Below are 26,072 nucleotides of genomic sequence, written 5' to 3'. Positions count from 1 at the left end.
AGATGTACACAACTATCCTTGCCATTATGACAGAAAACTGAATATTCACAAGGTTTCATTATCCATTTTAAATATATAATCTTAATTCCAATTATCTTATGAAACCAGCCTTTCTAGTCCAGTCATTTAAACATGGTGTGGTAAGAATTACCTCAAGACCTTTTATAACTTAGATTTGTGTTGCCGCCCCCACCGCCCCTACTATCCCCAAATTATGAACCGCAGTCCCCCCATCCTTTAAACCTATTCCCACATCCTCTCATTCCAAAACTCCATGGAACAATGGTTTCTTTCAAATTTTTAATTATGCACCTGTATAGATTTCCACTAGCCAAATGTTAAGAGCTGATTAAAAACAGTATGAATGTCGAGTATTGTATAGATCCCAAACTAGGATTCTTGGATCTCAGTTCACTACAATGTGTAAGAAATGCAATACCATTTTCAAGTATTTAATTGTGCATCTGTCTACAGCCTGCAGTAACAAAATGTTGCCAGCTCATTAAAACAGTATAATGGAAATTAATGTTAAAAATGAAAAATAACAAAAAAAACCATTAGATCTCTACCGATTTTCAGTAGCAAAACATTAAGTGCTCATTAAATACACAGTATAAATGGCATCTATATTATATAGATCCAAACTATCGTTCTTGATTTCAATTCACTACATTATGTGAGAAATACATGTTGCTTTCAACAATTTAACTATGCATCTCTCCACAGCTTTCTTGTAACAAAATATCAGAGAGCTCAATAAATAAGTATCATCGAAAGTAATGTTAAAAATGAAAAATAACAAACGAAAATATTACACCTTTACTGCAAAAATGAAAAAGTAAAATGATTAACCATCCGTAATGTACAAATTGAACACTCTTTTCTACAAGGTTTAATAGCTCTCAGATGATCTTTTAGATACAAAATATTACATAATTCTATCATCACATATAGCAAAACACTATACGAATATATGCCAAAATGAACATGTTTACAATCCGATAAACTTCAGAAGATATTCCCAACATCCTCATGAAAGGTGTGCATTCATCATCTCCCGATACACCATGTCAATGAAATGCTCATTCTGTTAAGTGAAACAAAGAATAACATAAATATGCATTAGCATGGGAAGATGTCGAATAAAACCTACAGAAATAAAATCCATAAGTTAAATTAGAAGACAGATTAAGATATTCCTATCACCAACAGTAAATATATTTAAGTTATACAAATAAGATAGACTTGGAAACAAAGCTAAGTTTCTATTAAAAGTTCAAAAATAGTTTGTATTAAAATCGTAAATATACATCATATCCAGTCCAGAGCATGAACCCCTGTGAGAACGGAAAGAGCTTTTCACATAATAGATTAAATCTTTAGGAGAATAGAACAGTAACTTAATTAACTGAAGCTTGGAAGCAAGGGTATATAATGTCAGAGACGCATCCTTTGAATGTATTTTCTCAATCTTAATTCTTTATATACAAGATCTGTCATAAAAATGTTCACTTATACCTATTACTCACTTTAGAAAGTACTGTATGCTTGTTGTGATTGCTACCACTAATGACAGTTTTCAAGAACATAGATACAGGAAAACCTAACAAAAATAACCTCGAATCAACATACAAACCTTTAGTAATCTAAGTAGTGCATTACTGATTCCATCCCTTGTCATAATTGGCCCATGACTCATGCTTGAAGCTGGAGTAAGAGATGGTGATGGAGCAGGAGGAGGGAAAGGTTGAAGAAGTGGTTCCCCATGTGAAGGCTGCAGATATGAAGGGGGCTGAAGTGGTGGAGCTGTTGGTGCTGAATAAATCAGTGGAGGCATCAGTGTTGAAGAGGAATGTGGTGGTACAAAGAAAGAAGGTTTCATGGGAGTTGTGAGGTGGCTTGTGCCAACATCCACTCGACCCATGTAACCCATTGGCACAGATGGAGCTGCTAAAGGAGGGGATGGAAGAGGCATTAGTGTAGGCATTGGTGAAGAACTTCTCAGTGACCAACTTGGTAAACTGTGTGTAGCTGCTGATGGCATCAAGGAAGCTGATTCCTGCGAACAAATTTAAGAAAGAAAAAAATCTTGAAATGTCAATAATGCATTTAACATCATGCAAAGAACTGCATGTAAAGATGCAAGAAGATGATAAATTGATAGGCATTATCTAAGTTTGGAAAACAATTAAAAGCATCTATAGTTATGAGACAATCATATTTCTGTGTAAAAACTGTGATTAAAAAATTTTGATCATCAATGTTTAGGGCCCATGTGATGTTCCCCATAATATATTCATTTATAGTATTCATTGCTTCAATTATTCCCATTTGATCAAAAGATTATTGTATTACTTACAATAAATTTATCCATAATTCATTAATTAATATCCTTGATTATTAATATTTGTTATTAATATCCTTGTTTTATTAACACCCTTGATTATTACTTATATCATTGATTATTCATATTTATTATTAATATCTTTAATTATTAATGCTTATTATTTTCATGTTTATTAATATTCATTATTATTATTATTCATATTTATTATTAAGGTATGTGAGTAAATATCCTCAATTTATTAAAGTTTATTATTAGATTATTCATCCCTTCCCCACATCGATCAATGTTTATTATTATTAATAATTTACTAGTTAGCATAATCAATGCTTTGAAAGCACCGATCTGCATTTTAGGAATAGACGTGATCCATTAACTTGGTGAGGCACGTACTAAGAAAAGGGTCTTTGGGAGAGGTCCTAACCATTCAATGGTTTTAAATACAATTGACCCTCCCTCTCCTACGTAGGACAGCATACTCTCACTTGGGAGGGGGATAAGAGAAAGGCAAGGTACAGCACACAGACTCACTACGAAATAGAAGGAGGGGATAGTATGGGAGGGGAATACAGCAGCCATACGGACTGATAAAGTATGAATATATGGAACTGTTGATTCAGCTTGGTATTAACAATATAATTAACACTAATAGTAAATCTGACCTTGTTAATATTAACACTGCTAACATAATCTAATATTGTTAATACAGTAAATACTGTTAATGCATTTAATATTTAATACAATTTAATAATATTAGCACAACTCAACTCTGATGATACATAATGATACTATTAACTTAATAGTATCAACATGATATAGTAATCTAAAGCCAACACTGTTAATACAAGCTGTTATGGTATTGGAAACAAGCTGATAACATTAAATTACTATCAATATTGATAACATTCACTGGATAAATTATAATACAACATAACGCTGTTAAGAAAGTTAATCAATGATTAATATTATAGTGAACATAAATATTTTACAATTCTAAGCATGGTGAGGGAAGTGTGAAAGTATTGTGAGAGGGGTACGCTGTATGGACACTCTTCTAGATACGCCACCTTGAAGTGAGACAAGATGAGCCCATAGACACCAAAGGATTACAAAGGGTATGGTCTTTGGGTCTAGGAAGAGATGGTTTCTAGGGCACTCTCCACAATCTCTCCACACTTCTCCACCATGGCTCACAAATACAAGTAAAATTGTCAAGGTATTAGGATGATGACTAAATGAGGGTCAAAGGCACCTTATTGTTGAAGTGAATCAATCATAAGAGATGAGAGGTTGATATGATGGAGGGGAATGGTGTAAAACCCTCACTAGGTATGCCACCTCATGGTGATGGTTAAGGACCACATGAGGCCACAAAGGATAAGGTCTTGTTGTTGGGCCTAGGGTAGAGGATACTTGGGACACCTCATCATGTCTTCCAACCCTCATTATGGTTGAGTCTCCATGTAACTGTTAATATTGGTTGTGTATATATATACATATATATCCCAAACCTAGGATTGGATGTATTTCATGAGTTATATTTACATTGTTGTCTAAACTCATTGAGGATTTAAAAAAAATTGAACGAAGATTATATCTCTAAGTTTTGCCCTTATTTCATTCTAAATTTATGAATTTAGGGCAAAGTGGCCCATCATCATGATGGATCGATAATTTGGAGGTAATTTCAACATGAGACAAAGCAATCAAAGGGAAACTATTTGTCTGCTCAACCTTTCTACGCACATCCATTGAACAAAAGCTAAGATGTGAGGCATCATAAGAGCCCACACTGATATTAACTAGACCCTTCCAAGTACATTAAAATTTAAAACAGCTTCTTGAAGATAAGTACAATTAATCATCCCTACAGATCATACTAAAATTACAAAACATAAATTATCACTGATCTTCTTCATCCGGCTGAAGATGCTATTTGTAGACTTACAAAAATGGGGAAAATGAAATGAGACTTAGTACTTCCCACAAAGTAGACATTGAAGAAGAGAAATCCATTATGAAGGACCTTGAAAGGTCCCTTTTTCTTTGGATCAGTCTGAATGTTGATTCGCATGGGTACCACATGAGTCTAAGTGAATGAAACAGTCTGTCTAGCAGATGGTTCATAAATTGGAACCATGTTGCAGAGGATTATATATTAATTCAGTTATAATATTTATTTAATATATCAATACTATTCTATATTGACTATATTTATATATATTAATTTATTTGTTCAATGTATATTTTGATCAATTAATTGATCAAAACACTTTGGACCCTTGGGGTCAACATGCAGGTCACTATTAAAGACTTCACTTGGGAGAAACAAATCGTACAACTGATTGGAACACACAGACCAGCAGTTGGCAAAGAGTGTGTGAAGGTGTGCGGGGTGGTCTAGAACATTCCCAAAGGCTTTGATGCAGATTGCTAATATCAGTAGTACCTGGAATGCAATTCGTCACTTCATAGCAGGCAAACTTGTAACTAGTGGTGAACTAATTATCAGTAATATGGTGAACTCATTATGATATAGGCAGAAGCACACATTAAGGAGCACTGTAGACATGTTTTGTATGTTTCAATGTTATGCCCCGCCTGAATTCTATCTGTCACAGTCATAAATCATTAAAAAAAACCCAGTCTATTGAAGAGATGGCCGACCCACAAAGAAATGAATAAATTCGCCTAAGAGATGGCAGACTCAAAATAAGAAATAATAAAGAAAAGTTGTAACTGTTGAAGGGCCGACCCAGAGAAAAAATTTAGGAAATCGCCTATTAATTAGTCTCCGCAAACCAGCGATCAGGGAATGACACAATGAAGAGCAGTGTCTAAAAGGGAAGGGCAGCAAATGGAAACAATCACACTTGGGAATCATCAATTATACAAACACATCTTCAGAATATCAGTATCCAGCAAATCATCAACACCAATCAAAATCAGTCCAGCCCATTGGACCATTGGAAGCAGGACAAATCCATCAAGAAGATTGTACAGCAAAGAAGAAGCATCGTCCCATAAGATAGGGAGCAGCAGTCAAAAAGGAAACCAGTCCAATTCATCACAGCAGAACCCAAATCATTTCAGATTATTATTCTCAGACATATATTCAGTGGTATACTTGATATTTCTGCCAATCACTGTCTTATGTGTATACATGTTATTTAGCATAATAAAGAATGTTTAAGTATATTTGAGATGTGCTTGATTGACTGAAACCCACCTTGGAGGAAGGGCCTGTGGTGTAAGCAAAAGGAGTATACAAGGCTAAGTAAGCCGTTCTAGAGTTGACCGTAATGGCTCCTACGACCAGAGGACACTTACATAGAGAGCCAAGTAACTCACGACCCCTGCCCAATTCCACAAGATGTAAAGTGTCTTTAGGGGGATGAGACATTGATGGGAAAACCAGATACAAACCGCCAAGCAAGAGGGCTGTGGTAGATATCCATCTTGAACTTGGTGTAGAAATGGCTTTGGGCAGACCCATCATGTCCCTTCTCCCAAATCCTAATATGCTTGCATTATTAATAATCTATGAATATGATGTAATCACCTAACTCTAATAATTGTAGGATTGAAATTCATGTTGTGATTGCAGGATTCAAATCCAGGATTGCACCATTAAAGAGATTTATTTGGTAAGACATAACACTAACCCTAATTTGTTGCAATTGTGATCTTAGGGCAAATTGGGAAGGGGCCATTACATTCAATGAACCCTATGGATAATGTAGTGCTTGTACAACCTCTGATATAGTGGCATGAGGCAAAAACTTGCACTCTTCCTGGATTTTTCTTCCCTTTGAGAGTTTCTGCAGCTGTATGGGACGTGTCTATATGGGTATGTTTCAAATTTTACTGAGATTTTGAAGATTGGCACTTGGTACACACTTCTAATTTTGCTTTTGGAATGGGATTGCTTGGAGTATGGACAAAGTTTTATCAAGTTTTGAGGCAGAGCATGCATTAAGGAGCAGCATAGACATGTTTTGTATGTTTCAATAACCCTATGGGTAATGTAGTGCTTGTACAACTTCTGGTTTAGTTGCATCAGGCAAAATATTGCATTCCCTGGAGTTTTCTTCCCTTTGAGAGTTTCTCCAGCTATATGTTTGTATGTGTCTCATTTTTGTGGTGCATGAATTCTGTTTTAAATGTTTCCATGTGCTTCCTTTCATTGTTAGCATTTCTTTTCAATGTTTATGCTGAAGAAGATATTGCATACAACGTTGAGAGTTTGTATGAGATAAAGAGAGTTAGCATATTCATTTGTTGATGAGAGTTCTAAGCATAGTATTCAATTCTTTTTAGATTGGGTGGTATTAGAGTGTAAGATCATTCAGAAGTATTAAATGTGGTGATCGAGTGGAAGTGACAATCTTGAAACTTATGAATTTAACATTAATTCAAGAACTTGGGCAGGGCAAAGAAGAGCAATGGGAAGGGAAGATGAAGGCAGAGAAGGGAGATTTAAGAAGCTTGAAGACAATTTGACAACAATTTCAAGTAGGGTGGGCAAAATAGATAGGCTGGAATCTATTCTACTTGATCTAGCAGAGATCTTAGGGATACAAAGAACACAATAAGAAGAGAGGTCGAAAAGTGTGAACTGAAACAAGGAGAATCATCAAAGGGTAGCTTCTTCAAGGCTGAAGCTGAAATTGATACTCAGCCAGGGTAATTCAGTGCCAAGAAATTGGACCACTGGATTTCGCAAAAGGGGGTCTATTTTAGTCTTTCCAGCCTCACTTCACATCAACAAATATCTTTTAGACAGCTCAAACTTGCAGGTCATGTGTTCAGGTCATGTGTTGACATGGTATGAAAGCTTGGAATGTCATAAAGTTGCACATATTTCAAAGTGGGATGACTTCAAATTGCTGCTCAAGAAGCAATTTTATCCAGTTTTCCATAGAAGGATAGTGTAATGTAGCAGCACTAATTCTATAGAAGACAAGAATAAAGTGTACAAGAGCTGCAAAATTTCGGAAGTGGGCTGTCCAATTGGGAAGGGACATCATGGACAAGAAAGTATTGATGATATACATTGGAAGGCTGTTTGGGTATCTCAAGAGGCACATGCTCATTACCAAACTAAAGGACATTGATGAAGCATTTGCCAAAGCACACTATCTTGAGTTGGACATGAAGAAAAGTTTTTCTTTCAAGAAAAGAGCAAAGAAAAACAAGGATCCGTTAACATGTAATTTTAAGAATGTTTGGTTCGTGATATGATGGAAAAGATAAGGTCTGTGTAATCCTGCAAGAAATTAAATATGTCAACACAAAAAATAAATAAAAAGAAAACTATCACCCACTTAACATTGAGAAATGAATGTAAACACTAGGTCATAATACTTATGTCAAGCCCATGATTATTTGAGCATAAACAATCTGGAGTTGAAAGACAATATCATCAGAACTACAACTAGACAAAAGCTTACTTCCAACAATTGTAATGGTAACAAAGCTTGTTGAATTTTGAATAGCCAAATAAACAAATGCTACAATTTTTTCTACTGGACCATTTCATGACTGTCCAGAACAACATTCTTTTCAAAGCTTGATACGTTAAAAAGGCAAGCAGAACAAAAGGAACATAAATTTTGGCACGACATAGCTCGTGCAGGTTTCAGAGAGCACCGTCTCCTACACCAAAAAAGAATTAGTGACTTGTCGAAGTTGTCCTTACGACAGCACAGTCTAGAGACTCTAGACCACTATTATCAATCAGTTATTTCTAATCTTTGTATTTATTAGCAATTTGTATTTCTGCAAATTTCAAAGGAATATATCACCCAGAGAGACATACCACAAAAAAATGTTCAAGGGGCTCTTCAGAAACCTCTGCATCGGTGACTGGAGTTGATTCAGTAGACTCTAGAGGACCCTCCATGATTGCCAAAGTTGGAACTCCTTCCAGCTCTTGAAACTCAGAGCTACAGAAAAGAATCAATACAAAATATAAATATAAAATCAAAATTACAGTTCAAAAGATGGCTTGACAATCAAGCAATGTAAATAGAAAGAGTATCAGGTCTGTCAATACAACTGCTGAGCCATCACAATGGAATCCACGGGAAAAAAAAATGGAAGAAATATAAGCATGATGTCTATTAGGAAAATAGTTGTTTCACCTGTTAGGTGTAAATGATTTTGGTTTTGGAGAAACTTTGGAGAAGGCACTCAGTATCCTGCACCAAAACCAGAAAACAAACTCAACAGTAGCATTGATGGTAATCCTTCAGATTCTGAATTTTTACAAATAGATGCTGATAAATGAGAATCAAGACACACATGTCATGTCGGAATGATGATCAACACCATTATTTTAAACACGTTAGTAATCAATTTTCCAAAAAACTACAGATGGCAAGCAGAGCTTCCTGATACAAAATAAGTTTCAGCTGAACATAGTAGCAGATATTACATGATACATAGTAAATCCTGACAGAATCACATGTTCACAGGATATACTTGAAGAAATGAAATGAACTAATGTTTTCCAATAACCAATAAACAACTAATGAGACTTGAAACAAGCAGCTTGCAAAATAGCACAAAATCTAAATGCATTCCAAGACTCCCTAAAAAATTATGTTGACAAGTATAGAACATAAAAAGATTTAACATAAGTGATTATTAGACAATTTCACTGAATCAGCTGCAAAAAATATTGTAATGCTCCCTAATCTCACGTGCATAGCGATTCTTTAGTTTTACTTATCAGAGATTATACATGCGAACATAACCATATACTTGATTGGTCCTTCATCAGAACCATAAGATCTCCAATATAAACATATCCAAGCCTTAACCAATATCCTCAATATTGAGAATTTGAGGCAAAATCCAAGCAAATGTTCAATGGAAATACTATGGACCCCAGTAAAGTGACATAGGAAGTAAAGGATTCAGTTAACATGTATTTCTCTAGCCATATCACCAGGAACAAAAATAAGTATGGGATGAGGTATAATAAATGCTAATTTCTTGCCGACCATAGATATAGTGCACCATGGAAATGTTCAAATTAAACTATTAAAAACAATATAATGAATATGGTAATGAGAATGGAAATAAAAAATAGACACTAACACACTGGAAATACTATTGTGAATGCCATAGACATTGAGACTAAATATATACTTTTACTATTGCGTATTCCTCTGAAAAGGGACACAAGTTCAGTGCACCTACAAAGAGGAATATGAATTATGTTTTCAATGAAAACCGACTTAAGTTATTGCAAGGATAAATAAAATGCCCACCTTTTTTTTTTAACTTTTAGACAATAACAAAAGATATCAAGGACAATCATACAGTTGTTATAATCTGTGGAGTTATTGCTCAGTTTTTTCTTATTGTAAAACATAGGATGAGACAACATTTAAAAAGACTACTGTATACCTGTTAAAAAGATTTGCAATCTCTTCACATTCATGGTGGTTATAAAACCAGATCCCAGTCACCTCTTTGGCTGAACTCTGGTAAAGCAAATATGGAACTTGAACCTCAAATTGAAAACCGCCAAGTAGATCCTGTACCAAGTTCTCTGTTTGTAATACAAAATCAGAAACTGCAAAAAAATATTGGTCAAGTAATATTACTATACAAAGTACAGTAAAAACTCAAACTAACGTTCAAAGTAAACATCAAATGATTTGGAAAATAAATTTTTGTCACTTATGTCGGCAGGCCACATTCAAGACATTAAATTTTCTTGTACCTTCTCTCTCATGTAAATGTTATTTACAACGTATATGAGTAGAAATTGCTGACACATCAATTTTTTTAATAATTCTACTTATTTTGTTAATTGGCCTCAAAGTGGTGCTACATATGCCTTTGGCTTTAGTGAACACTTTCAATTGGAAAAGATGTGGTTGTATCAAACTTAGCTAAAATGAATCTAGCTAGATCATATGTTTGACCAAAATTGATTTTTAATTAAAAATGCTTAAATTGAGTTGGCCAAAAGTGTGACACAACTTTGTGCTTTAAACAAATGTAGTCACATAAATTACAAGTAGAGGCAATGACTAGTACATGATCCATATTCCTATAATGGAGCTTCCTAACAACTATGGGTGACAACAATCACCAATACAACTTCTGATTACACTACTCCTGGGTATGAAAAGGCACACACCAGCTTAATTTCCAAGGAAAAAGTTTTTCTAAAGGCATCATTGAGGGAAATCAAGGATGCATGGCTCAAAGCATGAGTATCCATCAATTTTGATGAATGAAAGAAAAGCAAAAATAGAAAACTACTTAATCTCATTTCCATGTGCCCTAAAGGGGCAACATTTTTTTAGGCAGTTCATTGATAGGAGCCAGTGAAGGATACAAACTTCATTGCCAAGATCCTCATTGAATCCATTGAGATGGCAGGCACCAAAAATGTCATCTAAGTCATAACAAATAACATTAAAAATTGCAAGGAAACTAGTTTAACAATGGAGGATACGTATGGACATGTTTTTTAGACACCATGTGTCATCCATTTCCTCAAGTTGGTGATGCAAAAGATTGACAAAGAGATTGACTAAATAAAAAAAATACACATTAATGCTAAACAGATTCACATGTTTCAATCAAATCATCATATGTCAAAAACCATATTTAGGTCCTCCATGTTGGAGTTGTTAAAGGCTTATTTTTGATATGTCATCTACTTTTATATTTTTTCACTTGTTTTGCTCTTTTATACATTGTTAGATTGTCGACAGTTTAGCTTACCGGGTTCGCCCCTAGACACCCCTGGTTCGGGTCCGATACAGTCCGAGTCCCTGGTTCGGGTCCGGTCCAGCCTTGGTTCGACCAGGGTTTGAATTTCCCAGAGGGGGTTCAACCTGGTTCGAACCCGGGTGGACCAAGATTGAACCAGGTCGAACCCGAGCAGACCCAGGTCGAACCCAGATGGCTAGGTGGCCCAAAACGCACTTTTTTATGCAAAATTTTAGTTTTTTTAAAAATCCACCATGTAAAAAGTGAAACTTATACCCTAAAAGTGACTTCTACAACATTATATTCACTCATTTCACCTCATTTGTGTTGCAAACAAAAGTTTTATGAGAGCAGGTTGAAGAAAGGGTGAACAAAATTTGGCTTCCAAGATCAAATAAGAGGAGTTGAAGATTGATTTTTGAAGCTTCAACAAGTGCTGCAGCATCATTTCCATACATTTACAAGCTCCCATTGCCTACAAGAGGTAGATTTTTTAACATTTTTTTCCAACTATTTTTGTTTCCCAAATTTTCAAACATGAAACATTAATTGTTTTTCATTATTTTGTTTTTGTTTTTGAATATGTTTATGTTATTTCTTTCCATAGGAACTAGAATGGCATCTACCTCTTCCTCCGTTAGCAATGAACAAACAATTACAAAACAAAGAAATGATCCGAATTCTCCCTTATGGAAGTATGTTGACATTTTAAACCCACTTCTAGGAGGTGGGGGATTCTGTTGGAGATGCCAAGGATGTGGTATTGAACGCGATAGTTCATATTATTGGGTAGTAGGCCATTCATGTGGAATAAAAGGATGAGGCATCAAAAAATGCCCTGGAAAAGATGGTAACTCTATACTAGATGAGATAGTGATGAAATATTTTAAGGAGCATGAGGAGGTAGAAGAGAGAGAAGAGAGAGAAGCCTGTAGATTGACTCAAACCTCTGCAAAGAAAACAAGGGGAATGCAAGCCCGATCTCATCCCAATGTTGTAGTACAAGACCACCCCTTCTTTTCCACAAATGAACTTGAAAATGAACCACCCTTAACACGCAAAAAGAACAAAGGGGCCTTTAGAAACCGCATTTCAAAATGAGAGTAGAGACATTGCTAACCAAGATATAGAAAGGTGCATTTGTGCAAATGGGTTGGCTTTCAATGTAGTTCGCTCCCCATATTGGAAGCAAATGATAAAAAGTGTTAATGAAGCTCCAAGAGGGTATAAGGGCCCAGGTTATGAGAAGGTACGTGGAACATTATTGACAAAGAGGTGAAGAGGGTTGAAGATGCATTGAAACCCATAAGGGATTCATGAGCAAAGACAAGTGTAACAATTGTTTCAGATGGGTGAAAAGATGCTAAAAATCGTCCCTTGATCAATGTCATAGCGGTGTCCCCTAAAGGGGCAATGTTTTTGAAAGCTGTGGATTGTGAGGGCCAAGTAAAATATGGCTAATTTATTGCAGAAATTCTCATCTCCGCCATTGAGTCAGTGGGACCCCGCAATGTTGTCCAAGTCATAACGGACAATGCAAGAAATTGTAGAGCTGCTGGTTTGTTGGTTGAGGAAGGCTATGATCACATCTTTTGGACACCTTGTGTGGTCCATTCACTCAATGTTATGCTACAAAGGATTGGGACTAAAATAAAATGGATCAGAGATGTGTATGCAGAGACTGAGGACATCCAGATGTTCATCACAAACCACCACATGTCTCAAGGGATTTTTAGATCCTTTTCGAATTTGGAGCTATTGAAGGTAAGTGAAATAGTAATTTAATTTTACATTTTCTGATTTTTTTAATTTCAATGTTCATAATATCATTGTGTAAGCTATATTGTGTATTCTTCTTTAAATTTTGGCTTTATTTTTTTATCATTTTGGCATTAATTTGTGTTATAGGTTGCTAAGACATGTTTTGCATCAAACACAATCGTCTTAAGACTACTTGTGAAAGTTAGAGTGGCACTATGCAATATGGTGATCAACAACAATTGGACTGTATGGAAGCAGAGTAGCAGTGAGAGGGCAGAAAAAATAAGGGAGAGAATATTGAATGAGAAATGGTGGGATCTTGTTACATATCTCCTAAGTATCACTGAACCCATTATGAGTATGATTCGCTATACCGACATGGATAGGCCTTGCATTGGTGAGATTTATGATGGCATTGACTCAATGCTTGAAAAAATAAAGTTCACTATAAATGCAAAAGAGAATGACCCCGAGGAGCAATTCTTCAAAGAAGTGAAAGTAATTATTGTAGAAAGGTGGAATAAGATGACCAGTCATTTGCATCTTCTTGCCTATACATTGACACCAAAGTACTATAGCAATCAGTTTCTTGATAAACCAGGAAGGATTCCACCATGGAGAGATCTAGAAGTATCTGACGGGTACAAGGCAGCATTTCTTAGACTATATCCTGATGATGATTTGCGAGATATTGTTACAAATGAGTTCATAGAATTCGCAAATGGGAATGGTCTAAGTGTTGAGGCACTTCGTCATAGATCCAAGAAGGATGCTCATAGCTGGTGGTATTTACATGGTGCATGCTTCCAACACCTACAACCCCTCGCTGTAAAAGTTTTATCACAAGTAAGTTTAATTAATTAAAATTATCACAAGTTTATTTATAGTTTACTTTGTCTTCATAGGTTGCTAGTAATTTTCCATTTTAATTTTATTAATGTATAACTTTAATTGTTTACTTTGTCTTCATAGGTTGCTAGTTCATCTGCTTTAGAAAGAAATTGGAGCACATACTCTTTCATCCACTCGGTAAAGCGCAATAGGTTGCTATCAAAAAGAGCGGAGAATTTAGTATATGTGCATTCCAACCTACGTCTTCTTTCACACAAACAACGTGACTACACACAAGGGGAAACGAAGATGTGGGATATAGAGCCAGAGCATACTGATTTGGATGCTCCTGCTTCTCAGCCTCTTGCATTGACACTGATGACTTGGAGGGCGAGCAAACTTATAGTGCAAGTGCAAGTGGCGTTGGCTCATCTAATGTTAATGTCAATGATGAGGAGGATGAGGAGGAGGAGGAGAATGAATTAGCTGATCCATTTGATGATTAAACTTTATATTGTTGAAAGTTGAAACAATGACACTTGAATATTTTGTCATTTTGATATTAAACTTGATGTATATGATGCTAGTATGGTATGATCATGATGCTATGATTACAAGTTTATGTTTGTTTTGTTGTTTATATGATGCTATGTGACATGCTAATCTTAATTCATGCTTATAGGCTGCACAAATATTAAAATATATATATATATATATATATATATATATATATAATTTACATGTTTTTGTATTAACGAACCCAAACCCCTTTTCAAAATTTTGCCATACCGGTTCTTCGAACCCGAACCGGTGCCCGAACCCGAACTGGCAAGCTAGTCGACAATCAACTCACATCACACAATCATCTTCAAATGACCAGTGAAGGTGCCAAAGCCATTGAGCACCATAGTCATCAAAACTCTTTTGAGTGTATGAAGGTACTCAAATACAACAATATCCCAACAGGTCAAAAGCATTGATCATAGATGATGGGTGGTGGGCTTGTGTGAAATATATTTCGAGTTTCAATGAGTAGATCAAAAAATTGATTAGGTATATACTAATATGGAACAACCATGTTTGAGTGAAATTTATGATGACATGGACTCCATGGTTGAAAAAATAAGGACTATAATAGAAGCCAAGAAGAATGACCTCAATAAAAACATATTTTAAAAGAATCCAAAGCATCATTGCTGATCATTGGGAACAAGATAACCATGCCCTTGCATCTCCTAGCATTTGCTTTGTCCCCAAAATATTACAACACAAATATTTTCCATGCTGAAAAGGGTGGCACAATATAGATTAGATGGTATTTACAGGAATATTCCCAAATGAAAATATATGAGATTACCTTGGGTGAGGTTGGCCACTATATATCTTCTAGGAATCATGATGTTTGCGCTCTTTTAGACAAGAAAAAGAAAGATACTCATGAAAGGTGGTACATCCATGGCCAAGGCTCCATTTACTTACAACCTATTGATGAGTATTTTGTACACGACCAACCACAAAATAAAATACCTAAAGGTACCTTATCCTCTCTTGAGCAAAGTTTCCCGACTACTGAAGATCTTGCCGAAGGATCAGTCGAGGCAACTCTAAGGTTCTTGTATGTAGGTGCTCTACTCGCTCTTTGTGGTATGTTGTGATTTTGTTGGAATCACAAGGGGAATTACACTTGATGACCTGAACGTCTAATTTGCTGGAATCACAAGGGGACTTACACTTGATGACCTGAACGTCTAATTTGCTGGAATCACAAGTCCTATTCACTAACTGGAAGACAAACAAATGGCAAAAGATGCAGGGTTCAGGAAGTCTACTCTACTACCTAGAATGCGAGAAGATGGATGAATGACTAGGTGGAGTCCTACTGGGCTGGGTCTCACCATCAGGTTGAACAATTCAACACCAACTCAGTGCAATCTTCTAAGGGATGCTTCCAATATGTTCAAATCATACACCATCTGACAATGATCACCATTCAAGATAATGTATGAACAATAGACGTGTAACGATTTAAGATTAAGCTCATTTTATGCCAGTTGACCACGCAGGGCGCACTTACCATTAGTAAGAGGCTAGTGGTATGGACTAGACAGATTCCACACAGGTGCATTCAACAATTTTCTTCACTCAATCTAATCATCTATCATCAAAAATGAAGATTCAACAAGAGACCATGCACATTGCAAAGAAACAATATATTCCACCATATCTTCAATGAAAAGAAGTCTTTACAATTAAGGCAACAATTTCTTGCCTTGTCCTCCTATTCTACTCTAACTGCCATTCTATTTGCTATTAATCATTAGCTATTCTAACCTCTATGAACTAACTATTCACCTTCTAACTATTAATGACTAACTATTAGCCTTTACAAATGAGGAGCCAGGGCTTATATAGTGCCCTCAATACAATTCGATGGCTCAGATCAATTTGAGATCAATGGCCAAGATTTTACAATGAAACCCTAATTAGGGTTTGTTACAACAAACTTAATTCTGACCAATGAAATAATTGCATTATTTGGACACATGTCTTCTCTGGAATATTCGACCAATGGATAGCCGGGGTAGGTACATCGAAGTTAGTGCCATCTTTGATGAGTCAGGTACATTGAATCTGGACATGCTGAAGTGGACCAACCCGACTGGAAAAGTGATGACTGGGATGCCACCTTGTCTGACACTTGATTGATGCTCAATTTGGTGATGCTGAGAAGCTAACTTTAATTAACTCTTCTGAAACTATCTGCTTCTCCAACGGACCCTTGCTTTGATCTTCTTTTGTCTTTGATGTGCAGGATGGATGGTGTACCTTCCCTTAAAATGCTAGGCTGGAAAAGGTCGTCCCTGTCGATGCTAGGCTGGAGGAGGTCGTCCTTGATGATGTCTGCTCTTCTTTCATCTGCAAAACAAATCAAGAGACGATTAAGGACACATAATAAATTCATTTCAACATAGCATTTCTTACCTTAAATCATCAACAAGAAGATATCAAAATGAAGTTTGCTTAAAATCCTTTCCAAGGATAGGCTCCATAAGAATTTCACCCTGGACCCTTTGGAAGGGTCAGGGGCTTTTGCATTCCTGGCTCAAATTCTTCTCATCTTGTGATCATACTTGCTTAGATACATGCCCAAGGACGCCCTCATTCTCAACCAACACCAAGCTTGATGTAAATTTGGGGCAAAAATGGAGGTTTTAAGAATTTCGCTCTGGACCCTTTGGAAGGGTCAGGAGCGAAATTCCAACTTTAGCTCAATATTTGCATCTTTGGTGGATAAACATCTTTCCAAGGCATTCCAAATAGCTTCTCTCACCCTAGTCTAGGCCTGACTTAGCACAAAATTTGGAGAAAAGGATGGTTTTAGTGTTTTTCGCTCTGGACCCTTTGGAAGGGTCAGGAGCGATTTTCAAGTTTTGAGCATGTTCCTCCATCCTTTCAACTTCAATTCTCCTCCAAGACTAAGGACACATTGCCTCACTCCTATCTAGGCCATAAAAATCAAAATTTCAACTTGTCTTGCAAAGAAAGTAGGTGATCCTAGAATTTTCGCTCTGGACCCTTTGGAAGGGTCAGGAGCGAAATCCTTGGTTTGGGCTAATTTCCATCATTTTCAACACCAACTTCAAAAGGCAAGAACATGTCTCCTCGCACCCATCCAAGCCATGAAAACCTAATGTTTGACTAGACTTGCAAGGAAAAAAGGTGGTTTTAAGATTTTCGCTCTGGACCCTTTGGAAGGGTTAGGAGCGAAAATCACTTTTTGGGCTCAATTCCTTCAAGTTTGATAATCATTGTTAAGTCAAAGTCATTCCTGAGGACCTCTCCCATCAAAACTCGCTCTAGTCAGCACTTGGCTTGGCACAAATTTGGGAAAAAAGGTGATTTAGAGAAAATTCGCTCTGGACCCTTTGGAAGGGTCAGGAGCGAATTTCTTAATTTAGGCTTATTCCTCCATCATTTCAAGTTGCACTCACCTCAAAAGGCTAGAAAACACTTCTCTCACGTCCAACCCAAGTTTAACTTGATTTTGCAAGGCAAAATAGGTGATTGAAGGATTTTCGCCTTGGACCCTTTGGAAGGGTCAGGAGCGAATTTCCTCCTCTGGCCTAAAATCATCATTCTTGGAGACAACAATCAACTCAAGGGCAATCTTAAAGGCATCTTTCACCTTGGTCTAGGCATAGCTTAGCATAAATTTGAAAGGAATAGGTAGATTTTAGGTTTTTCGCTCTGGACCCTTTGGAAGGGTCAGGAGCAAAAATCTTGTTTTAGGGCTATTTTGCCATCCTTTCAACTTCAAATTACCTCCAAGACTTAGAACATCTTGCCTCACTCCTCTCCAGGGTATAAAAACCAAAATCTTGACTTGATTTGCAAGGAAAAAAGGGTGATCTTAAGAATTTCGCTCTGGACCCTTTGGAAGGGTCAGGAGCGAAAATCTCATTTGGCTTCAAAATTTGCATTCTTGGTGACCAAAATCCACTCCAAAGCAATCCAAATAACCTCTCTCATGCTTGTCCAAGCTTGGCTTTGTTCAAAATTTGGAAGAAAAGATGATTTTAAGGATTTTCACTTTGGACCCTTTGGAAGGGCCAGGAGCGAAAATCTCTTTTAGGCTCAATTCCTTCATCTTTCATGGTGTCTAGCAACTTAAAGTCACTCTTAAGGGCAACTTCCTCTTGATTTTGCCTTATCCCACACTTGACCTAGCAAAAACTTGATAGCAAAAAGAAGTTTTGAGAAAATTCGCTCTGGACCCTTTGGAAGGGTCAGGAGCGAAATTTTCATTCTTGACCAAAAATCATTATTTTTTCAACTTGAAACTTCTTTGCAAGGTAGGATTTCATCTTTCATTGCCCTAGGAACAAGGTTTCATGTCCAAGAAAGGTCAAAAAAGTAGGCTAATAGGAATTTCGCTCTGGACCCTTTGGAAGGGTCAGGAGCGAAATTCACTTTCCTGGCTAGAATCCTTCATTTTCATAACTTCCAAACATTCTCAAAGGCTAAATCATGCTCATTCTTCTTTTCATCATGTCTTGGTCATCAAGATTTGGCTGAATAAGGAAAGAAATGCCTCTTAGAGAGATTTTCGCTCTGGACCCTTTGGAAGGGTCAGGAGCGAAAATCTTAACTTGGGCTAGATTCTTCATTTCTCCCTTTCAAAACGACCTCAAGAGGCAAAGACAAGTTATTTCTCTTCCATCCACGTCATAACAAATCAAAACTTGATCTTCTTCATTGCAAAAATAAGAGCTTTTAGGAATTTCGCTCTGGACCCTTTGGAAGGGTCAGGAGCGAAATTCCAATTTTGGTCCAAAATCCTTTATTTCTCAACGCTTTCAAACACTTCAAAGGCAACAAGAATGTCCATCCTTCCTTCCAAGATACCCTGCAAATCAAAAATTAGTCAAACTTAGGAGGAAATGAGCTTTAAGAAGATTTTCGCTCTGGACCCTTTGGAAGGGTCAGGAGCGAAAATCTCATTCTAGGCTAGATTACTCATTTTTCAAACTTTGAACCACTTCAAGAAGCAAACTTAGATCATTTTCCACCTGAGGAAGAAGGTTTCAAGGTCAAACAAGGTAGCAAATGGAGTTTATGATGAATTTCGCTCTGGACCCTTTGGAAGGGTCAAGAGCGAAATTCTCCTTTAGGCCAAAATCTTGTTCTTCAAAATCAATCAAACTCCCTCTCAAGGCAAAAACATACCCATTCATCTCCCATCAAGCCAACGCCTAGCCAAAATAAGGAGGAAAACAAGAGTTATAAAGATTTTCGCTCTGGACCCTTTGGAAGGGTCAGGAGCGAAATTCCTAATCTTGGCCAAGATCCTGACTTCATTTTCACATTTCTTCATTCAAACAAGCATTTTTACCTTCATTCAAGCCTAGGAATGCATTAGTTCTAGGTTTTGGTCAAAGTAGAATGTCTTATGGAGAATTTCGCTCTGGACCCTTTGGAAGGGTCAGGAGCGAAATTCGCTTTGGACCCTTTGGAAGAGTCAGGAGCGAAATTTGACATTTTGGACTCTCCGTCAGGATCATTTTATGGAATATCACATTTAAGTATAAGAGACATGTCACTTATACTTTAAGTTATATTCCATATATACTTTCAGGATGTTTGAGAGTGGTTTCGGACCTCCAGGAGTTATATTGCAAAATCTAGTTTTTGGAGGATTCTTCAGTTTTCCAGACTTAGTCAAATTTCAGGATCAGGACATTCCAGACTTAGCCAAATTTCAGGATCAGAGCATTCCAGACTTAATTTCAGGGCATTTGAAGATCAGGATGACATTCCAAACTTCATCACTCACCAACTCGACCTAGCTCGGACCTTCAAGAATGATACCCACTCACAAAGCAAGACACAATTAGCAACGAGAGCAAAACCAGGCCCTAAGGAAGACTCTCAAAGAAACCCTAATTCTGGGGCCCTGTGGACTCACCTTGGCTCAAGCAAAGCCTGTAATCCAACAATCCCCTCGACAGCACTCATCCTGCAAAGGCTAACAGACAAAACCCTAAAAGACCTAGAAAACAAACCCTAGAAAGCAAAAAGCAGGGGTCCCCATTTGCAATGGGGCGATGTGTGAATACGTCACAACACAACCTCTTGGTAAAAACTCTATCTCAACTATTTTTGAAAATATTTTAACTTCCTTACTCTTAATTTGTTGTTGTTTATTTAATTCGTATTTTATAATTGAAAATGTTGCATTAGGTTTATATGCAATTTCAACAAGTTGCAAGCTCTTCAGTTGAACAAAATTGGAGTATATACTCTTTTATTCACTCAATTAATTGCAACCTTTTGGCTGCAGAAAAGCTCAAAATTTGGTTCATATGCATTCCAACTTGCATCTCGTCACATAAGACACCCAATTACAACAAGGGGGCAACAAAGAATTAGGATATAAGTCATGAGCATAGATGCTTCTACTGCACAACTTGTCATAGTCTCTTTAGATGAGACAAAATCTACATATAACATGGCTAGTGGGAATGACACTGCAGTTGATTATGGCTCAAACAAACCATATGTTCACTTTGATCCTCTCAAAGAAGAGCAATATGAAGATTAAATTATTAATTGTAATTTTCATTTCACACACACACACACGGGTGCGCTTTTATTTATTTGTACATGTATATGTGTACATATACATAAAAACATCTATATATGCATATATATTATACATATATAAGCATATGTGCACATGCACTTATCTGTATATGCATAGATGCATTTACAGCTATATTCTGCATCATTTTTGGGACCGGGATGGCAGGGAATGGATATACATTTCAGAGACAGCAGTCCAGTGGAGTATTTTTGGGGGATGGCAATATTATATATAGATAGAAAGATATAGAGATATATTTAAATTTTTACATGTTTGGATGGGCATGACATCAAGATTTAAGTTTTAGACATTCAAATAATTCATCAAATTTGAGTTTCAATGTTTGATGTTCATTGATTCAAGTATACCAGCATTAAAATAATCACAATTCATTGAAAGCTGCAAAATGATAAAACGTCCAAAAATAGGTATAGCAATAAGTTCAAAGTTGAAAAAAACAAACAACTGTTAACAGCAATAAGTGCGAAATGCAAACTGAGTGTTGCAATTGCAAGTTGCAAATGGGTGGAGTTGCTTAGTTAAAGGGAGGTTTGAGCGTTTAGAAGGGTTTTAGGGTTTCATAATTAGGCTTCTCAAAAATGCGTCAACAAAGACCTCAGGGAAGGGAGATGGCTGGGGGATGTCCTGAGGATGCAGAGTTTTGGGAGGGAAGGAGACACATCCCTATGTAACCCTATTTATAGATGGCTGCACTTTTACCAGACTACTCTTACCTTAGTCTGGTGGGGCAATTGGTAGTAAATTCTGTAATCTGCACCAAATTTGATAAGACGCAAGTGTCCAACCAAAAATGAGGTTAAACACCATGAATTAGCAAACACTCAACCAGTGTAATGGGCAAAAACAGTGAGAGAACTTCATTAAAATTCCATATCAGCTTATCAGATGTGTGGATAAGTGTGACTACTTTTTTGATAGACCACATACCAGTATTACGCCTATTCATCACAATGAACTGAAACCTCGGTTGCGTCTTCCTGTTAAACAAAAACAATAAACCAAAAAACATAGTGAGATGGAATCACCAGAAATGAAGGAATGTCTTAGCAACCCAAACCCATCTGTCCCAAGTAATCAAAGACAACAACCGTCTTAGGACTTCACTGGAAAACACGGCATTCTATATTTTACGGTTTTCTAATTTATGAATGCTTCCCAATTTTTCCAATTTCTAAAACACCACAAGGACAAAAAACTTGTAGTCTCTCTACTTTTTGAACTGTCGCTTTAAATGGGCTTTCTGGAAAAACTTAATAGGCTAATTCCCCGTACTTTTTAAACTGCTGCTTAAAATGTACCAATATGAAAAAAATTCCCAAAAAGTGGGCAAAATTATTTTCTAAGTTTATCATGTAAACACAATTTTCCTCAACAGTAATTAAGAATCTTGCATGAAAAAACAGAATTGATACATGTTATCCATCCTTTGAAGCACCAAAAGCGCAGACCAAAAGAGAAGAACAAAACTAAGCTACCTTTTCACAACGAAGAGCGAACCTTCGACATCTTTGCGGCTCTACAGTTTTAAAAAAGGGAATATAAGTTTATAGAAATTCGCAATCATGCTATACAAAATTTAGCAAAAATTGCTTAGTATGCCTAAAAATAATTTGAACCCTTGATTTTTCGAGGGTTTAAAGCGAGATTGCTTACAACACTTTATAAACAAACTAAACGCATTTCTTACAAATCTCTAGCCCATCTACAATGTCTCTGCTGAGCAATTGCTACAGAAAGAAGAAGGAAAATTCTAAAAGACGCTTACCCATGTTGTGGTTTCGACGTCCATCTTGTAGAATGTGACGTGCGCAGCGGTGGTGAGGATCTGTTCGACATAGGGATCAATCCGCTGAAGAACGGTGAGATTAAGCATATTGGTGGCTTCCTTATCCAACTGAGGCGTCAATTTCCCATTTTGGGACATTGCAGCCCCCTGTTTTGCTGTTTTAAAAAACCCTAATTATAGATAAGAAGCAGCTCCAGTGGTTTCCACCTCTGTAACAGACAAATCTGTTATAAGTTTATTATTGAGTACGCGTTTGATAATTTACTTGGGTTTTCGGGGCCTCTTCGTGAGACCGAAATAGCCAGTCCGAAACCCTCGATCGTGAAATTGTCTTCTAGTTCTCGTACTAACCTCTTCGTCGCAGTGAGGTCGCGAGTTTGATTCCCTCACAGGAATGGCGAAACTATCGCCTGTACAGAATCGATGTGCATTTCATAATCGTTTTAAAAAAAGACAACGTCTAATAGAAAATGGTAAGGTTACAACATAATAATAAAAGGTCCCACGTGGGGAGGTTATTTGATTAGTTTTCTGTTTAAGGCTTTAAGGTGCCCCTAATCTCACATAAAATGGTATTGTAAAAAAACTAAATAAAACTATTTTATTTATTTTCCCTATGCGTTCACACCTTACATTATCCTTACACCTCATCAATCCATGTGCATTTTAGGTTTTACCCTCTCTCTAATTTTCTCATCCATTGATCTTTCTAATTAATCTTCACCATTGATCACATATTGTGTGAGGCATATAAATAAAATGTTAACTCATTCATTCTCCCTAGCTAGCACTTTTGAGCACCTACACTATAGTCAAATTATCACTTTCATGAGCATTATCATTATCAAGAGATATCACTATCATTATCAAGCACCAATTATCAAACATCAAGGCTTCATACTGTCATGATGATATTAAAGTTATATTACAAATTTTGGGAGAAAAACTACATCGGGCATTCAAGAAAATATCAAATAACAATGGAGTAATCTAAGGTCATTACTATGGTATTATTGGTTATCATTTGATATATGTATAGATCTTAGGCTTCATTTCGTAATTGTGAGAATGTAGATTTTGGAATTTGCATTGAATTATTTCCATTAGTTTGATTTAAATTTTCATCATTCACATTTTGGCATGCCCGTTGGGACCCACATCCCTATTTAATTTATATTTTTTAGATATTTTCCTAACCTTATCTTGTTGTTTTGCTAAAAAAAAATCAAGATTAACCTTGTGTAAACAAAGTTTAAGACAAGACGGGCTAAAGTTTTCAAAGATTTCATGATATGTCTCAAACTACTATGAATTTTTCTATAACTTTTTTACTACAGGTTGGAGATTATTTTAGGAGCCTAAAATAAAAAAATCAAATACATATCATCATTTTTAGTGAGATAATGATTTTATGATTTCATAAATATTAATTTTTTTATCACAATTAAGAAAAAAATGAGAAATTGCTCTAAGAATTTAGATGGGATTTGTTCTTTATATTTTTTATTTTGACATCAAATAATTAATAAAAAAATAAATCTTTGTAAATTAGGTTTTTTCATAAATCAACTTTCTAGGGCACAATTAAGGAATCTTAATGGAATTTTAATATTTTTGGAAAGCTCTCAAAAATTTAACAAGGGTATATTCTTTGTATTTTTATTTTTGGGATTAAAAATAATGTAAAATAATTAGATCTTATTTGACTAGGTCAAAAGCAACAAAGAAAAATTGTCATCTTGTGATGTGCATTTATTTCTTTATGTATCTATTTTGTCGCAACATAACATTAAACTTTATGATCCTTGAAATATTATATTATCACAAGGAATCAATTAGTGCGATAAACTTCTTTTCTTTGGACTATCACATGTCTGGCATGTTTTCACACACTTGATTTGAGGTTGATAAAAGCTAGTTTGGAGCTCATCATATTGGTTCAAGGGTTTTCAAACAAGATTTGGGAGCGTTAAATCTAGGTGCACTTGTTTTAAACCCTCTCATTTACATTTTTAAATCAATCATAGTCTATATTATCTATCATAGAATCATTGTTTGCTTTAGACTATCTTGCTTGTGTGTCTTCCTCTCATAGAAATAAGGCTTAAAATCAACTTTTTGTATTTGTATTTGGGCTTAAAATAAATAATTGTCTTTTAATACCCAAGGTCTACTCACATACACTATCCTCTTATGTCTTGGTGGCAAGCTTGAGTAATAAAAAACAATTGATCTTGTTTTTTTTCTTTTAGGGACCTTGTCTAGAGAAGTGGTCACTCTAGGGGATGACATCAAAATGGAGTGTAAAGAGTGGGGGGTGAGTCCAAAGACAAACCTCTTTGAGGTAGAATCTTGTCAATCTGAGTTAGTTCTAAGATTTTATACCTTAGAGGAGTAAAGGTGAAGAGTGGATTATCGTCTCCTCTCGACTAATTGGCATTATTTTGTTTAATCTACATATTTAGGCCTCAACATACCCTTGTGGTATATAGAAGATACCCCTATTTGAGCTTGTGAAGCCTAGTTGAACGTTTTTAGTCTTTTTTTATTTTACATACAAGGATCGATAATCCCACTTGAGCAGGTTTGTTGACGTGTCTTATGTGATTGATTTTTTATATTACCTTCTACACTTGAAACCAAAAGGGGACAAAAATCCAAATTGAGTCATAGGAAAAGTGTCTTCATCTTTCATTTCTTATTACATCAAATCAAATGACAAAATTCAAAACAAGCAAGTCTTTTATCTTTATGAATCTAGAGGTTGTTAATGTTCTTGGTGTCCTTGCATGCTTGTTGCTTATATCTCTTGCCAAAAGACATCATCCAACCAAAACAAACAAAAAAAAGCCAAAATATCATACTTCCAAAACAATCACACCTTAACAAACTTGAAAACTTACAAACTTTAAATTTGCATATGGCAACCACAAGATCAAAACATACAAAAAATTAGAAGCAAGTCAAGAGGAATTTAAGTATCAAATGACTCCATAAGTACCCTCTCAAGAAGAGACTTGAAACACTCAACCATCATCTTTAGACACGTTGATAGAATATCTTCATACAACTCCCACATTGAAATAAATACAAGAATTTGAGAATGATCCTAAAAGGATGCATGCCATAGAAATGGTCCCTAAATGAATCTTAATTTCTATAATAAGTTACTACTTGCTAAGGATGCCAAGTTACCTTTGGGTGTTATTGTCCCTAGTCATAAGGAACAAGATCTAGATTTTACTACCTCTAGCCAAGAAAATCCTATTAATGTGTCCATTCCTAGCATACCACTAGTTAGAACATAGACTCTATCATACAACACCTCTAATATTCAATGGTGTGACCAATTCACATCTAATTCATCTCCTCTTGTTGTACCTTCAATCTATTAGGATTAAGGTGTCATCTACCTTATAAATCATATGGTATGGTTCCAACAT

General features: G+C 36.0%; 1 protein-coding gene across 2 annotated transcripts; it reads right to left on the bottom strand.

The window, feature by feature from the left end:
• Nucleotides 1-608: 608 nt before the first annotated feature.
• LOC131064780 (mRNA-decapping enzyme-like protein) lies at nt 609-23,096 on the bottom strand. Of its 2 annotated transcripts, none has more exons than XM_057999047.2 (8): nt 22,609-23,096; nt 22,319-22,359; nt 21,771-21,820; nt 9,764-9,932; nt 8,491-8,547; nt 8,166-8,292; nt 1,637-2,059; nt 609-1,087 (listed from the first exon to the last, which is right to left on the bottom strand). In XM_057999047.2, exons 1-8 carry the CDS (start codon nt 22,765-22,767, stop codon nt 1,031-1,033), a joined length of 1,083 nt encoding a protein of 360 aa, XP_057855030.2. In that variant the 5' UTR covers nt 22,768-23,096; the 3' UTR covers nt 609-1,030. The 2 variants fall into 2 exon arrangements, with proteins under 2 accessions (XP_057855030.2, XP_057855033.2); XM_057999050.2 differs by having other exon boundaries at nt 9,764-9,908; nt 22,609-23,094.
• Nucleotides 23,097-26,072: the final 2,976 nt, after the last annotated feature.

This window comes from Cryptomeria japonica, chromosome 11, assembly GCF_030272615.1.
Source record: "Cryptomeria japonica chromosome 11, Sugi_1.0, whole genome shotgun sequence".
NCBI classification, from domain to species: domain Eukaryota; kingdom Viridiplantae; phylum Streptophyta; class Pinopsida; order Cupressales; family Cupressaceae; genus Cryptomeria; species Cryptomeria japonica.
The sequence above is the reverse complement of the archived record's forward strand: the minus strand, read 5'-3'. Positions and strand labels throughout refer to the sequence as shown.